The sequence below is a fragment of the Ursus arctos genome, unplaced genomic scaffold, assembly GCF_023065955.2.
Source record: "Ursus arctos isolate Adak ecotype North America unplaced genomic scaffold, UrsArc2.0 scaffold_4, whole genome shotgun sequence".
NCBI lineage: Eukaryota > Metazoa > Chordata > Mammalia > Carnivora > Ursidae > Ursus > Ursus arctos.
This window is the reverse complement of record NW_026623056.1, coordinates 51,313,730-51,331,641: the sequence shown is the minus strand read 5'-3', so window position 1 is coordinate 51,331,641 and position 17,912 is coordinate 51,313,730. Positions and strand designations below refer to the sequence as shown.

Sequence of the window (17,912 nt, the reverse complement as noted above, 5' to 3'; positions counted from 1 at the left end):
GCAGCGGCCCGGGATGTGTGCCCCACACCCGGCGGCCCAGCCCTTGCTTCCAGGGCCGGCGCGTCTCTGTCCTTTGTGTTTCTAACACCGCCATCTGCCAGCCGCCAGCCGCCAGCCGTCCCGCACGCACTGGAGCTCCCGGTCTCAGTCTGCTTCCAGCGAGCACACAGGAGTTCTGGAGTTCCATGAGAAGTCTGGGGGCGCGCGCTCCCCACTCATGGTCCTAGTATGTTTTCTTGCGGGTGCCGGTCCGCGAGTCTGCCCGCTCCCCCATGCAGGTGGCTTCCGCTTTCTGGCGCCCGAATGCGGCGGCTCCCTCCCCCTTACGTTTATCTTCCGATATCTGTGCGCGGTTTCACGGCTCCCCGCTTCGTACCTCAATACTCAGCACTGGAGATATTCATTTGTAGAGATCCAGATGTATCTTCATGTGTCTCAGGCTGATTCCGTGGATGTTCAGGCTGGTCTGGTACCTATCCAGCTTGACTCAGGGGACCGGCTGAAAAAGGGGTCCCCTACTCTTCTGCCATCTTAACTCTCTGCAACCATTTTAATAAGCATTCTTTGAGGGCCTATATTATCTGGCACTATAAGAGATGCATAGTGTGGAAAGTCAAAAAGAAAATCCACCTGAGAATAAACAAGATTTTCATATGAAGAACAGCTGGACAAACATACAAGGGAAGCATGGTTAAGAACTCTTTGTGTTATAAAGACATTTAAGCATTTTGCAGATTAGAAAGTTGAGGGGGGCGCCTGGGTGGCTCAGTCATTAAGCGTCTGCCTTTGGCTCAGGACGTGATCCCAGGGTTCTGGGATCGAGCCCCTCATCGGGCTCCCTGCTCCACTGGGAGCCTGCTTCTCCCTCTTCCACTCCCCCCTCTCTCGCTGGCTGTCTCTCTGCCAAATAAATGGATAAAATCTTAAAAAAAAAAAAAAAAAAAGTTAAGGATGTCTTCATGGAAGGAATCAGATCTCCTATAAAGACAGAATAAGACTTGGATAGAGGAATAGGTCAAAGAGGGCATTTTAGGTAAGAAATAGATTGTGAGTAAATATTCTAAGTTAGGAGGTAGCTCTAGTGCATCAATGAATTGAGAAGTGATTGGTATGTCTCTGGAGTTAGATTCTTAAAGGTGAATGGTAGAAAATAAAGTCATAAAGTATTATAAACCCCCATCTATGAAGTCCTTGGAATACTGAGATAAAGTACAAAAATTTGGTTTGGATAGTGATGAAGAGCTAAAAACATTTCCAGTCCATAAGAACATATGTACAATAGAAAAAGATTTTATAGAAAACCAATTAAAAAGTTCTCTATGCTGTAAGAGTGAAATGAAACAAGACAATGTCAGAGTTGCTTCAGGAGATGAATCTATAGGATTTGGTCAGATTCTTCAAAGGGAATGAAGAAGACTGCAACTCTGGTGGATCATTTCACATTTTTGCCTCTTTTCCATAAATCCTAATCTCTCTCCCAATCTTAATTTAACTCCCACTTCTTCCATTATTGATCAACATGAATTTTTTCTCTTCATTATTGTTTTCAAGTAAAGAAGATTTGTGAGAGAGAGAGATTGGAAGAGATTGTGCAAAAAAATCTACATGATACTTAGTCTAACTTTAGTAACAGCCACTTGATTTAACTTCAGAATCCCAAAGGATATCCATCTTTAATTGATGCCTTTTGGTTTACCGGTGTTTTGGGGACCAAATCTCTCAGATTAAGAGTTTTTGCAGAAATACCCAGATGCCAGTGCCAAGGAAATCCCTCTAGAATCAATGGAAAACTAACTTTGCCATAAGGCTAACATAATTATTGTCACTGACCTACTGGTAGAGTATCCTAGATCATAATAATTTATTCCCAAATGTTTTAAAGACCAAGATATTTATTCTTAATTTCTCTAATAACAAATATCACATGGCCAATCAGCTACTATAAGATGTCAATGAACTCAAAAATATGAGAACTGATTTCTAATATATTTAAAATATTAATAATACAGAAATACACATTTCCCTGAAACACTCAGCATTTTAATTGGTGATGCATTTTATCTACTTAATAACTTTTCAGCTTGTCTCTAAATTGAAGATACTATGAAAAGCCATAACAAGACACAGTACAATGGATCATTCTGACCTATTCTGAGTTCAAAAGTACCATTCTTTATCAATAAATATACAGGTAAGGATATAAATGATTCTGTAGTATAATTCTGAGAGAGGAATAAAATTGATTTCTAATTCAGCTGAATAATTTACATTTTAAATTAAGGGAGAGAAATTAATTTTCATTATTACCCTGATTCAGTATCTTCTATATAAAATAGTGATTATTGAAAACTAGCCCAAATTCCACACATTTATTCAGTTGCTTTACAACTAGGTTTTGTGAAAATAATGATAAAAAGTTGTCTTTGAGCATTTTTATTGTTTTTCCAAAACAGTATAATTCTGAAAGATTTTTTACAGTGTTATAGACCTAAGATATAAAAGGCAAACTTATTTTATTCATTTTATCCTCTAGTGATACAACTCCAGAAAACCTTACCTTACTATGTGAGCAAATAGAAAAAATACTATATTAAATTCAACGTAGAAAAAGGTAAGAAATAGAGAAAAGGCTAACCAAAATGTGTTTTTAAAACAATATATTTTGAAGAACTTACAGGCTCTTCTCCAAAATTGTGTAACTGAAAAATGGTGAGGCCAAAGATTTAACAATTTTTGGAAGAAAAGAAAAGAAATTTTAGCATTCTTTAAAACCCATGTTTCTTGTAATATTATGTTGCTAACCTATAATAAATATAAATTTAGTGCTCATTGAATTTTAATAAATCTGTAGTGGATTAGGAGTAAATAATGAGTTTATAAACACAAATAATCAAAAACTAAATGTAGAATCTTCATGTGGTTCACAAAAATGAGAACATCAGTTTCTACAGAAGTATAAAAGAATACAAGATAGGTATTTATAATAACATTCTGAATGGAGACTTGGTAGCCAAATCTCACGTTAGACATGCATGTAAGACACTTAAAACTAGAAAGTGTTAGGATAAATGAATATTTAAGAGTAATAACTTATTGGGAGGGTGTATCACACCTCCATGGGAGTAGGATCTAGAATGTATTGAAATAAAAATAAGAACAGTATCAAAATTAACTTACTAAGAAATTTTTTAAATGTTCTATCTATATTTTTACCCCATCTTAAAGGATGAATAAGTATTAAAATATCCCTTGGTAAGCTTCTCCATGAAGGAATACTAAGCTAGAGAAATCATTTTTAAAACCCACTGTGCTTCTGTGAAATTTTAAAAATAATACACTTAGACATTTAAAATGTCTAAAATAATTTATTTCTTTCTAAACATTATATCAATTCCATGGGATAGTAGCTAAAATGTGTTTTTTTTTTTTCTTGGAGAAAAAGACACCATAAGAAAATGTCTTCTAATTTTGGAAATGCCAAATGATACACTGACCAGACATTTGTACATTAACATCCGATAACTTATGCAAAAAACACCTTTCTGAACTGGGAATTCACACAGTCATTTTTAGATGATCCCTGGGTACACAATCTGTGATACGTTTCTTCTCACAGACTTGACCTACTGTGCATGTGCTAGTTTGTAGTGACAGCATAAGATGATTTAAAAGTAGCTTCTTTCTTTTTGTACATGGGAAAATTCGAGGGGAGAATAAACACACTCTAAATTAGAATTTCATTTCTCTATAATTTCTATCTCAGTTGAAAAGCCAGGAATGACTACGGAAAATCAATCCTTGACAATAGAGTTCATCCTCATAGGATTTACAGATCATCCAGTGCTGAAGATTCTTCTGTTTTTGGTGTTCATTGACATTTATCTGATCACCATGGTGGGGAATCTTGGCCTGGTGGCATTGATTTTTATGGAGCATCGTCTTCACATACCAATGTACATCTTTCTGGGCAACCTGGCTTTCATGGATTCCTGTTGTTCCTGTGCCATTACCCCCAAAATGTTAGAAAACTTCTTTTCTAAGGACAGAAGCATTTCCCTATATGAATGCATGGCACAATTCTATTTTCTCTGCCTTGCTGAAACTGCAGACTGCTTTCTTTTGGCAGCAATGGCCTATGATCGCTATGTGGCCATATGCAGCCCACTGCAGTACCACACCAAGATGTCAAAGAAACTCTGCATTCAGATGACTATTGGGACCTTCATAGCTAGTAACCTGCATTCCATGATCCACGTAGGGCTTCTATTAAGGTTAACTTTCTGCAGGTCTAATCAAATTGACCACTTCTTTTGTGATATTCTTCCACTCTATAGACTCTCTTGTACTGACCCTTATATCAATGAACTAATGATCTATATTTTTTCAATGCCAATTCAAATCTTCACCATTGCCATTGTCTTGGTCTCTTATATCTGCATCCTTTTCACAATTTTCAACATGAAATCCAAAAAAGGGAGAGGTAAAGCTTTTTCTACCTGTGCATCCCACTTTCTATCAGTTTCAATATTCTACATTTGTCTTCTCATGTATATTCGACCATTTGAAGAAGGGGATAAAGATATACCAGTGGCAATTTTCTATACAATAGTAATTCCTTTATTAAACCCTTTTATTTATAGTCTTAGAAATAAGGAGGTGATAAGTGTTCTTAAAAAACTTATGAAAAATTATAATATTCCTAAATAAACTTCATCCTCTATGGAAAAGTGATTTCCATTTATAAAAATGTTTTATACATAAGGGACAAAGAAAAAACTGTTTTATACAAAATATTAATCTCTAAATCATTAAAGTGTGTCTGCTAAAATATATATGGATGTGATTTCAGAATTGTCGGACAAATCTTACTGCAAATTCCACAATTACCAGAGCAAATCAGGAGAAAACCCAATGGTAACCTTCATTACCAACTCTTATTACTCTCACTGAATTTGTCAGGCTGTTGTTCCAAACCTTAATAAATCAACATAGCATTAAATTTAAACGATTAAATGTGTAGAAGAGTCACCTTGATTTATCTTGTCTAGTGAATGGAAGACATTACATCTGATCCTATTAGAATGTTTGAAATATTTAAGATTTCCTGGCAGGAGAATAAAATGATCATTTTCATTCAGAAAACTGATCTGGGAGACACATGTAAGTTAGTCTGGGGGGAGAGAGCCTAGACTCAAACTAACTAATTGCAATAATCTATATTTAAAATAATGAAGTCTGATCTAGATAAGACTCGAAGAATGGGAAAAAAGAGAATGAGAAGGAACACACACATAGTCACACACACATTTTGTAGAATAATTAACAGTGAATTATAACAAGTTGGCTACAGTAGATTAAGATCTACTTTAACCTCTATTATGATTAAGATTCTTTACTTTTTTTATTAAGGATCAATCATATTATGTATTATGGAATATAGAACAGCAATGTATATCGTAAATACTCAATAAGCATTTAAAAACATATTAATGAAGTTACTGTTGCATTTTTTATATGTTTGAGCAACAGCAAAATATTAATATTTTATGTGTTTATTGGTCATTTTATTTCTACAAATTATCTGATCATTTTTCCTTTAAGTCTTATTTGGTTTTCCTCATTTATTTGTACCATTCACTACAAACAAATAATATTAAAATGTTGTAACTATTTATGGCTAATAATTTATCTCTGTTTTAACAGTATTTTAACATATGTTTGTGTTAATTACAATTGATAAATTTTATAATTTGATATACTCATTTATAATTTTTATCTTATGTGATCTCTTTCATGCTTTGTTTAGAATTTTTCTTCATCTGACATCTACTATTAACTATTTTTTCTTCTAACTCCTACTCCTCTTTTTCCTCCTTATCTTCCTCATCTTTCATTTTCTTAATAAATTTTTTGCACTAGGCTCTTAATTCTTCCTGGAATTTATTTGGTATATGGCATGAATTGAGGATATAACTTTATTTGGCTTATTCTTCCAAAAATAATCCACAGAATAAGTTACTCAAATAATCCAAGGAGGACTTTTTTAAAAACCTGGTAAGATAATTCTAAAATTTTTTGAGAAAGCTAATAATCGATAAACACAGACTTGATGTATTATATATTAAAATATATGATGAAATTCCAACAGTTAAAACAATTTGGTTTTAAATCAAGAATGAGTAGCTAGATCAATGGAAAAAGATTATCCAAAAGTAAACTTCCATATAAAACAAGCACACCATAAATCAAACAGTAAAGAAAATTATTTAATGAGTGGTCCTAGGTCAATTGATTAACCATTTATCTCTTCCATTGCGTTAAATGTATAAGTTCCATCTCATTCAGAGAAATTTTATAAACATAATTTGTATTTTTTCTATTTTTTGTATCTTAAATTTTTATACATAGCAATTTTACTCAACTGGCATTCAATTCATAATGTTGTGAAGTGAGAATTAAACTTTGATTTTTTATGGCTAACCATAATTCTAAAAGCATTTATTTAACTCTTTTAAAAAAAGCATTTATTTATCTCACTGATTTTTTATGCCTCCTTTTTTGTTCATACTCTCACATGCACATGCATACAATGGTAAGCCTATTTCTAGTCCACCTAGTTTGCACAACAAAAACAGGACAGTTCTGGTCCCTGTATTTATATTTCAGTAGGGAAGACAGATTTTTTTTAAGAGTAATTAAACTAAATGGTAATAAGTAGTAGGATTTGGAAAGACTCTTCTGCCTCTACCCACAGTTGATATGACAGGATTCAATAAGGTTTAGCCACAAGACTCTTTATTCTAGTCTTCTTATTCTTTCTTTTAATGTAACTTCATCTATTTTTATGGCTTTTTAAAAAAATATTTATTTATTTATTTATTTATTTATTTATTTATTTATTTATTTATTATTTATTTGACAGAGGGAGAGAGACAGCACAAGCAGGGGGAGCAACAGAGGAAGGGGGAGAAGCAGGCTCTCCACTGAGCACGTAGCCTGAGGTGGGGCTCCATCCCAGGACCCTGAGATCATGACCTGAGCCGAACGCAGATGCCTAACCCACTGAACCACCCAGGCGTCCCTATTTTTATTGTTTTTAATATCATTAATATGAAGATGACCCGTAATGCATATTTTCAGCTCTGACATCTTCCCTAATCTCCAGACTTAGGTATCCAATTGACAAGCAGGACATAGCTATTTGAATGTTTCAAAGACATCTCAAATTTAACATGACCAAAAAGCCACTCTAATTTTCCTATAAATATGGATATCCCCAGTCTTCTCCATCTTGATGGAGCATTCTACAACCAGTTAGGCGAAGAAGAAATTAGCTGTAATTTTCCATCTCTCTCGGCTTCCACATCTGACCTCTCACAAGATCTATCAACTCTATCTCTGAAATATACCTGACATGTGCCCAAATCCTTCCATTTATACTAACTTTCACACATTATGCTTCTATCATCTCTCACTGAATAATATCAGTGGCTTCAGACTGTTCTCATTGCTGTTGGTCATTTTATTTCATTCATGAACCAATTAAAAATTAGCATCAAAAAATGCATTCCAAAGACTATAGTCTTCTGCCCACCATGACCTTGAGATTTTTTTTTGTTTCTGTAGCAACTTGTTTGAGATATTAAAACAAACAAAAAAGCAAACAAAAAACTCTGAGATGGAGATGTGCATGTCAGAAGTTTCTTGGAGCATCGATGGGACTGGAGGAGATTATGCTAAGTGAAAAAAGTCAAGAAGAGAAAGACAATTATCATATGGTTTCACTCATTTGTGGAACATAAGGAATAGAAGGGAGACTGGTAGGAGAAGGAAGGGAACAATGAAGGGCGGGGTAAACAGAAGAGGAAATGAACCACGAGAGACTATGGACTCTGGGAAACAAACTGAGGTTTTAGAGGGAAGGGGTTGGGGGATGGGGTAGCCCAGTGATGGGTATTAAGCAGGGCACGTATTGCATGGAACACTGGGTGTTACACGCAAACAATGAATCATGGAGCACTACATAAAAAACTAATGATGTACTATATGGTGACTAACATATCATAATTTTAAAAAAAGTTTGTTGGAGAATGCTCTCAGGCACAATAATTATTGATGGAGTGAAGGAAGTAAGATTGGGCAGAAGGATGAGTTGATATAGTCACGACAAAGACTTTAGCCAATCTAGCGGAGAAGTGGGGATTCAGGATGTCCCTTGGAAGTTCCCATGCCTAAGGCCTGGAATTTATACTTTCCATGGAATAGTCATTAAATGTAGGCTGTCTCCAAAGAAGGAATATGACCTTCATAAGACAATTATCTTCAGATAATCATACTTCCTGATAAGGGATTCAGCTGAGAACTATCAGCTACTGGCACTCTTACTACTAGGGATCTTGGCTGTGACCATAGATCCATTACTTTTTTGCTGTTCATAGCTATTTATTTTTTATAATTTCTAGGGAAAGCCTCACAACGACTTGGGTCTTTTTCTTGATTGGAGAGTCTTACACGATGAAGGTTAATGGACACCTTCAGTACCCACTGTTTACATATAGGCTCATGGCTACACTAATGCCCATCTTCTCCCTCCTTTTGATTCCCTCCAATTTTCCTAATACCTCTACTGATCCAGGTGACTAACATAGTGGGGTTATCCAGAATCAGATCCCCAGGGAATCTGAGCCTTTCACCACAATGCCCTTACAGCCCCAGTGGATGTATTTGTCTATTTATGGTTGAGTGAGGGAGTAGGAACAGATGCCTAGGGACCACCTGAATGCCAAACATAATTTTTCCTGCCCCCATTGCATAAAATCAGCCCTATCTTTTCCTGATAACAGTCAATTTCCCCTGTAATCCTTGTGGACTACTTTCCTTGATTGTTGGTCTCTTGGCAAAAGGAACCTAAAGTGACCGGCTGGCAGCTGGACCTTGCTATACAATGGAATTCTTATTGTAGTCTCTGGCAAGAACATATCCCCTCTGAGTACCAGGACCTCTAGGTCCATACAGCTCAGGAATGTGGGAACGAGATAGCAAATTCTCCAAGCAGATCACCTGACAAGTCCAAGAGTGAGGTATTCAACCTTCTGAAGACACGGCACCATCTAATGGTCACAATTTCCAATGGAGAGTGCACCCTGGAGCACAGAGTGCTGACATCTTAATTATACCTTCCAAAGGCTATTTTATCAACTCATTAAGCCAGCAGATTCCAGGTGGTGTGAAATAGAACCCATATGCCCATCACTGCCTAAGACCAGACTTCCTTTACTGCAAACTAGATTTCTTAGTCCAGCGCAATATTATGCACCACTGTACCAGCCTCACAGAGGAACTCTTCTGGAGCCCTTACAGATTGGAAAGATAAGTCATACCTTGATTATGTCGATTCCAATCAAGATTAATTATTGCCCCTTTCAGAAAGGAAGAGGTTTGTAGCAGCAAATGTGCCACCAAGTGGATGCAGTCTTACTGGGGGCCCCAAAATGATCTCTGTTTTGGGCAAGTTAGAACCTGGCAAGAACAGTAGCTGGATTAGCCTTGAAAAGTTGGAGCCTATGCTATTAGGCACATGCATGCCTCCATCCCAGCCACTATAGCACTTCATTCACGTGCCCATGGTGCCAGTACTGGGGTAGCAGATGAACAAAACTGGATGCCTCACCTGGCTGTCATTCTGTGTACTTGGTTGTTTAGTATTTTTTCAATGGTAGAAGCTCTCTGATATTCCTTTACATGTAATATGAAGAACACCACACTTCATACCCATTCCAGTGGAACTATTCATATGCCTCTTCCTCAGATTTTCTAGTCACTGACCTTTTAATCTGTCTCCCTCTAGACTGCTGACCAGCATTCAAGCTGTTCACCTCTACTATGAATCTATATATTCTCACCTTGGACCACTTCTCTTTCTGTACAATGGATATAGGTAATCAGCCCACTACTCTAAGAGAGGATTTCCCCTTATTGCTGCCTTTTAAGGTCACCCTGGGTGGAGCTAGACTTTAGCAGCAATACATCTTGGCTTGCCTCAATGTACCAAGATGATTATCTAAGAACCAACCTGGCCTTTGAGGCCAGACATGTGAGATGGGGACAAGACGTCAGTGCAATGGTGGAGGATGACACAGAGATCTCGGTCCTGTTGTAATCTCAGACTCTGCTCAGCCAGATCCTGGGATGTGCCGCTTTCATCGCCCAGTGAATCACTTCTGGGCCCGCTCAATCTTGTTAGTCTGACAATTTCCAGCTCAAGAAGGCAATTCTGGCCTCTTGGTCATGTGATATCCCAATGTTAGGGGCTCTTCCTCTAGCAGGGTTACAGCACAGCAGGAAGTTATTTTTTTGAATAGTTTCTAATTCTCTCCTGCAGAGAATAAAGTCTTTCCCTGAAACCAGAAAGTATATGATATGATTGTCCTTTCAGAGTTTTCCATAAGTTCTAATATTGGATATTCTATAGCCAATTTATTTCCATACTCTAACTCAGATATTTCTAATAGTATTGGCCTGCTGAGTCAGCATGGACCTGCTGAAGAACCCTTTCTTGTTCTGAGACACACTCAAAACATGCATTCTTCTCCCATTTGAGCTGATCTATCTGTGTGTAGAATCTTTCTAACATTGTAGGATATTAAGAGATGTCTGGAAATAAATTCAACCAAGTGCTTGAATTGCTGTATCATAGTGCTAAACTACAATTGAAATAATAAGCCATATATCACATTTTATCTGAATAGGATTATTATTTAATTAATGATAGTGTTAGTGAGGAGTAAATGTTTTAATAGTGTTAATACATAAAGTTAAAAATTTTAATCCCACGGCACGCCTGGGTAGCGCAGTCGTTAAGCGTCTGCCTTCGGCTCAGGGCGTGATCCTGGCATTCCAGGATCAAGTCCCATATCGGGCTCCTCTGCTGGGAGCCTGTTTCTTCCTCTCCCACTCCCCTGCTGTGTTCCCTCTCTCGCTGGCTCTCTCTCACATAAATAAATAAAATCTTTAAAAAAAATTTTTTTAATCCCATTTCCTTAGTCTTTTTTTTTTAATTTCTCTTTTCATGTTTTATAATACATAATATTTTAGTATAGTGGTACAACTATCTAATGTGTAGGTAAGAATATATATACATATATATATACACACAACATATTACAAATGATCTTATTAATATGAATGTACACAATAGTGGTATGAAATATCTCCTCTAGTGAAGCCATGAGCAGATGAAAGATAGTTGAAAACACAAGAGTAGATGAGATAATATGGGGGGAAAACTCTAGAATGAAAGAAGAGGGAGGTCAAGGATATAATCAGAAAGAAGCACCTTTAAGGGCAAAGTGAGAAACATGACCCAGCATTAAGACTGAGATGGAGCAATCAAGAAGACAGAAGCAGAGAGGATTAACATAAGAAGCCAAAGAAGACTTTCATAGTACCAAATACTACACTTGGTTAGGAAAATAATCAAATAATCTTTGAGGTAGTCATCTAAAGTTGGTTGTGGCTTTGGAGACAGAGGGTCTTAGTGAATTGGCAGAGCAGAGAAAATAGATGGGAAGGAATCGAATAGGATAATTCCCAATCTATTTTCCCATTCTTTTTATATAACCTGTTGTGTCTCCTTGTACCATGTACGAGAGAACATCAACCACTGTAGCTTATTGTCCTTTTTTTAAAAAATTAGGTCTGGCTTTTTTAGGAGTCCAGGCTTTTACACATGGTATCCTCAGTCTACTGCTCTTCCTCATGTTCTTCATCAATTATTATCCTGCTTACCCTGTAAAGTTATCTGAAATTATACTTCCACGGAGAAATTTCCTTTCTTCTTCTAGGTCACTGTTCACTTCCCTCATTATATTTTTATATAACATGTTTCTACTTTTATGTATTACAGCCTAAATTGCACACTAGTTATCAAAGTAAGTGCCTTTCTTTCTCCCCACTAGATTATGAGCTTCTTGTCTGGAGCTGTATATAAAAACTAAGAATGTATCCCCATGATTTTCACATCCTGTGCACCCACACCCCCCCCCATTGTCTTTTCCAAAACCCTGCATATTGAAAGTACTTAATAAAAGTTGAACAGAATGGAAATTTTAGTAATTAATGCAGCACGTATTGAGGATCTAGCTCAGTTTGTTGTCAGGTGCTCAAAAGATGTATGATATGATTGGTGACTTAGTAAGTGGAGACTTTTACAGTCAAGACACATATGAGTCACACTTGATACAGTGGTGAATGCATTAAAAAAGCAGTTAAGTATCATGTAAATCAGGAAAAGAAAAAACCAATTCTATTTAAAGGACCTAGGAAAGTCCTTATGGAGGAGATGTGATTTGAGCTCAAGGATGAGTAGTATGGAGATGGAAGGAAAGAGAGGAGTTTTAGATAAAGGAAACATTATAAGCCAATTAGCTGAAGTAACTGCACAGAGGGGCAGTGAAGGGATGCACGAGGCCATGTGCCCTGAGGTAAGAGGAAGAGGGCAAAGTGATAGATAAGACACAGGCTCACTGTGGAGCATCTGGAATACGAAAATAAGGAAAATGGATTTAGTTTGAAAACTAAGAGACCGTTGCAAATTCCTAGGTAGTAGAGTATCTTCTTTTTTTTTTATTCATTCAACAAATATCTGTTAAATACTACAAAGTACCACTATTCAAGGCATTAGAAAGGAGGGAATGAACATCACTGAGAAATCCCTTCCCTCTTATGTCTATAGCTAATGGTACCAGTGGACATCAAGTGACTGATTATAGACATACTCTATGTATAGTATTTTTGATAAATTAAATATTATTAAATATACAGTATATTCATATGATTAGTGGAGTGAAGGGGGAAAACAGGGTAAGAAAGATAAAGGAATTGGGGTGAACTGAAAAGAACAGAGAACAGCTCAGTAAATCGTAGGTGGGGCTCAATGGTAACAACAAAGTTTCCATGAGGGTTTGTCAATACATGGGAACAAATTCAACTCAGAGTGAAGGAGTTGATGAGCCTAGCTAACCCTACCACACCTTTTGGCCTCTTCTCTAAATGCCAATCATCTTTCATAAACCATATTAATCTCTCCAGTAACTGTCCAAACCAACCTGAGACTCTCTTCTGCTCATTTTACACTTTATGCACAGGATAATGAACAGAATTGTAAACATGATGTCAGTTACATAAGAATCAGCAAGTGACTTTAGTGAAGGTCATTTACTTTAACCTCATCGTCTCACAGGTCACCTTTAATTATGTCACATAGTTAATATGTTTCGGGAACTGACTCTCCCCATAGAAATACATTGACGACATTGTAGGGAAGTCCCATAAGCATTTGATGGAAAAGTGTAACTTTGCATTGTAAGGAACACTGACACTGACCTATTAGTAGTCTCCCAGATTTTCATTCTTTTAATCCCAAATGTTTTTGAGACCTAAATTTATACCCTGAAATTCTAGGAGTTTTAACACCATAATAAAAAAGCAATGTGATGTTATAAACCTCTTCTCAAAGAACATTCAGGTAAAGGAAGTATTCAAATTTATTTTTACTTTTATTATGAGCATCCATAAATATTTATTTATCTCAATTATTTAGCGCTGTTCTCAGATTTCAACTTCTTACCTTTCTAGCTCTTCTCACAACTGAAGGCTACGGCAAATCAGTATTAGATTTAAACTCATTTCATGCTGACCTTTTCTGATTATAAGGTAAATTTTCAAAATATACAGTGAAGAATGCAGCTTAATTCTGTTAAATAATTCAGGCAAGTACATTGAAAGTTACTTGTAAAATAGCTAAATAATTAAATGGCTTATATTTAATATTTTAAAACAAGAAAATAAAAGGTTCAGCCTGTGCCTTTATTTTGATGTCTTGATTATGGAAAAATAAACTTATTTTGACCACAGAATTTACATAATTAGAACATTGCTCACTATATCATCCTAATGGATCACTAAGTAGTGAGAGAAAATAGTCTTTGAGGGAAAAAAATTTGTTCTTGAAAATCATATTTTTTTAAGATTTTTAAAATTTATTTATTTGAGAGAGAGAGAGACAGACAGAGAGAGCACCAGGAGGCAGAGGGAGAAGAAACAGCAGACTCCCCATTGAGCTGGGAGCCAGACATGGGGCTCAATCCCAGGACCTGGAGATCATAATCTGAGCCAAAGGGAAATGCTTAACCATCTGAGCCATGCTGGTGCCCCATCTCAAAAATCATATTAAGATTTTAGGTTTCTCTCTTTGTTTTCTAGGTGTTATCAAACTAAAATATACAGACAACCTTATTTTTATTACCTTTTAAACAACTGTGATATACTTCAGAAAATCTTATATAATTTTCTTAGGAAACAGGATAATAGTACATGGGTCAACTGAGATAAGAGAATGATACGTAATTTTTTTAATGATAAATTTTGAAGAATCTCTTTTGTAGGCTGGTCTTCAAAATTAGCAGTCTCAGCTTGCAGAAACCAAAGAGGTCACTAAGGATCAGGGTAGTATACAGACAAGTTCACCTATCTCAGGTCTTTGAAGCTAGGACTGGAATCAATACATTTTTTTCTCTATAGCATTAAACAACTTTAATAAGAAGTATAAGTCATAGCTACACTCAAATGTTTACAATTCTAATCAAGAAACTGTACATGCATATATGAAAAAAAGCCATGTAGATTATACAGAAGCAACACTAGAGTGTGTTGGGTATAGGATATGCTTGAGGATGCAGGAAATGGAAATCACTATGGTCTGGGGCATTTAGTTAAAACTTTCTTAAGTAACATTACATGTAAATTATGCTTTACATAAAGGAGAGGGTACAGAAATCTGGGCAAAAGTCGACAGGAATGATGACACGGACAAAATAAGTTTTTACGGAAATGGATCTAATAACAGGAAAAGGAATGAGAGAGGTGATTATATATAGATATTAATTTCTTTGGATATCCAAACTAATTTTCTTTAAACATGAGAGTCCTATTCTTAATCTTTCATGATCTTCATACAATTCCTAAGATATAAATTTAACATATCTGTTCTATGCTGTTTTCAAGGATTCACTCCACTGGGACAGTATATGAAAACATTTTGCTCAGTTAAAAAACTGTGTATATATGAAAATTGATTGTAAATTTATTTTAAGGATTTTTTTAAAAGATTTTATTTATTGATTTGACAGTGAGAGAGGGAACACAAGCAGGGGGAGTGGGAGAGGGAGAAGCAGGCTTCCCACTGAGCAGGGTGACCAATGCGGGACTCAATCCCAGAACGCTGGGATCATGACCTGAGCCAAAGGCAGACACTTAACAACTGAGACACGAGGTGCCCCAATTTTAAGAATCTTTAATACAAAAATTGACACTGCAATTTTTTAGCAACAATGAACCAAATATAGCTATTCTAGATTTTTATATAATTTATGTATGAATGCATAAAGCAAACCTTTTCCACTGTAAGCATTCGTCTTAGAATTGTAAAAATATTCATGGGAATGATGATTTTCAGAGTTGAGGTTATAAAGCTGACATTTTAGGGGAATGAATATCCCTTAGTGGTTTCTGTGCCTGTATCCAGAGATAGTAAGGGAAGACTGAAGAAGCTCTTCTCTTTTTTGAAAAAGAAAAATTTGGGTGAAAAATTATACACAATCTAAATTAGAATCTTATATCTCCAGAATTCCTATCTCAACAGAGAAGGTGGATATGACTAAGGATAACTACTCCTTGACAACTGAATTTATCCTCATGGGATTTACAGATCACCCAGAGTTGAAGAGCCTTCTGTTTGTGGTGTTTCTTACTATCTATGTGATCACCATGGTGGGGAATCTTGGCCTGGTGGCATTAATTTTTATGGAGTGTCATCTTCACACACCAATGTACATCTTTCTGGGCAACCTGGCTCTAATGGATTCCTGTTGTTCCTGTGCCATTACTCCCAAGACATTAGAGAACTTCTTTTCTAAGGACAGAAGCATTTCCCTTTATGAATGCATGGCACAATTTTATTTTTTCTGCCTTGCTGAAACTACAGACTGCTTTCTTTTGGCAGCGATGGCCTATGATCGCTATCTGGCCATATGCAGCCCACTGCAGTACCACACCATGATGTCAAAGAAAGTCTGCATTCAGATGACCACAGGGGCCTACATAGCTGGAAACCTGCATGCCATGATGCATATAGGGTTTCTCTTTAGGTTAACTTTCTGTGGGTCAAATCAAATTAATCACTTTTTTTGTGATATTTTTCCATTATACAGACTCTCCTGTGTTGACCCTTATGTCAATGAACTGGTAGTATTTATTCTTTCAGGCTCGATTCAAGTCTTCACCATAGGCAGTGTCATAATATCTTACTTCTACATTCTCTTGACTATTTTCAAAATGAAATCCAAAGAGGGAAGAGGCAAAGCCTTATCTACTTGTGCATCCCACTTTCTCTCTGTTTCAATATTCTATGGTTCTCTTCTCTTTGTGTACGTTCAACCACATTCAGATAAAGATGAGGATAAAGACTTACCTGTTGCTATTTTTTATTCTCTAGTAATCCCTTTATTAAACCCTTTTATTTATAGTTTAAGAAATAAGGAAGTAATAAATGCTATGAAAAAAATTATAAAGAAAATGTTATAACATTCTAAAAGAAATATCATCCCTTGTGGAAAATTAACCTAAATTTGAAAAAATGTTCTCCAAAATCATTGAATATTGAGAAAGTAGAAAATGACCACTTCATACATAAAATATTCAATTACCAAAACATGATAGTATAGGAATCAAATAAATAAGTTCAGCAAGGAGAGATTCTGCTACAATGTATTCCAAAATCTAAGCTACTAGCTCCCAGCAGGAATGAACTAAATAAATTTTCTTGAGGTCACAAACTGTGTCACAAAGAGATTAGCTCAACTATTAACTAATTGTTTCAAAGGATAATGAGTTACAATTTTCAGCAAATACAACAAATACTAGGAATAGAAGTCAGTATGTATAAAGATCACCTCTATTTATTATTGTCGACAAATTTCTGCAATTCCAAAGCATAATCTTACAAACTCTGGCTCATTCCAGGTTCTCAAGAATTAATCCCTTCTTAAACAACACCATCTGTCAGAAGTAAACTGAATATATTTGATTCTTAATTTTCCTTGAGTTTATGCAAGAGAAGGTATTTGAATATTAACACAGAATATCTATTTTCAAATCAAGAATATTTTCATCCTTAAAAGGGGAAATTTTGGTATATATCTTTTACCACAATTAAAAAATATTAAGAACAAAAAAAGAATACTAATAAAAATGTATAATAAAAAAAGACTATTTTCATTTTTAGTGTTAGTTAATTTTACTCTCAAGTTCTCTGAAATACGGTATCTGTATACTGGTGATTTATCAATCAGTAGTTGAAATAGATGGTATTTGTGGATTGGATATCCATATGGATTTGGGTATTTTCATGTAGTTTGATTAGGGTGTCCATCAAAAAGGCAGTGTAATCCTGAATACATTAAACTAATTGAAGGGGTTTTTCTCTCTCATACTACTTATCTCCTTTGTTACTAGGAATACCACCCACCTGTAGTGATTCCAGTGTAAATTACTGATATATTTACAGTGTTAACAAAAAGTTAGAGATGCTGTAAAGCATAAATGAGGCACAAAATAGTGAAAATTCTAAATACCTAAACAAAAGTCCTTATTGATCACTTACATATGCAAACATGAAAGAAAAAAATAATTTACTGAGAACATGTTATCTGTCAGGCACAAAGCTAGATCTTTCACATATATTATCTACCACCTGGTTAGACATGAATTTTCATGCTTTTTCTAAGTAAAAACCTCATATTTTGAAACACTGAGTAGCTTGCTCAAGTTCATCCAGGTGATTCAGACTGAGCTAG

The 17,912-nt window shown here is 35.7% G+C and overlaps 2 protein-coding genes across 2 annotated transcripts; both read left to right on the top strand.

Annotated features, from left to right (window-relative positions):
• The first annotated feature begins 3,777 nt into the window (after positions 1-3,777).
• Positions 3,778-4,707, top strand: LOC113256288 (olfactory receptor 5K4-like). The gene has a single exon (XM_026500061.1). The coding sequence runs from the start codon at positions 3,778-3,780 to the stop codon at positions 4,705-4,707; it is 930 nt and encodes a 309-aa protein (XP_026355846.1).
• An 11,004-nt stretch (positions 4,708-15,711) lies between these two features.
• Positions 15,712-16,641, top strand: LOC113256294 (olfactory receptor 5K1-like). The gene has a single exon (XM_026500071.2). The coding sequence runs from the start codon at positions 15,712-15,714 to the stop codon at positions 16,639-16,641; it is 930 nt and encodes a 309-aa protein (XP_026355856.2).
• The last annotated feature ends 1,271 nt before the right edge of the window (positions 16,642-17,912 follow it).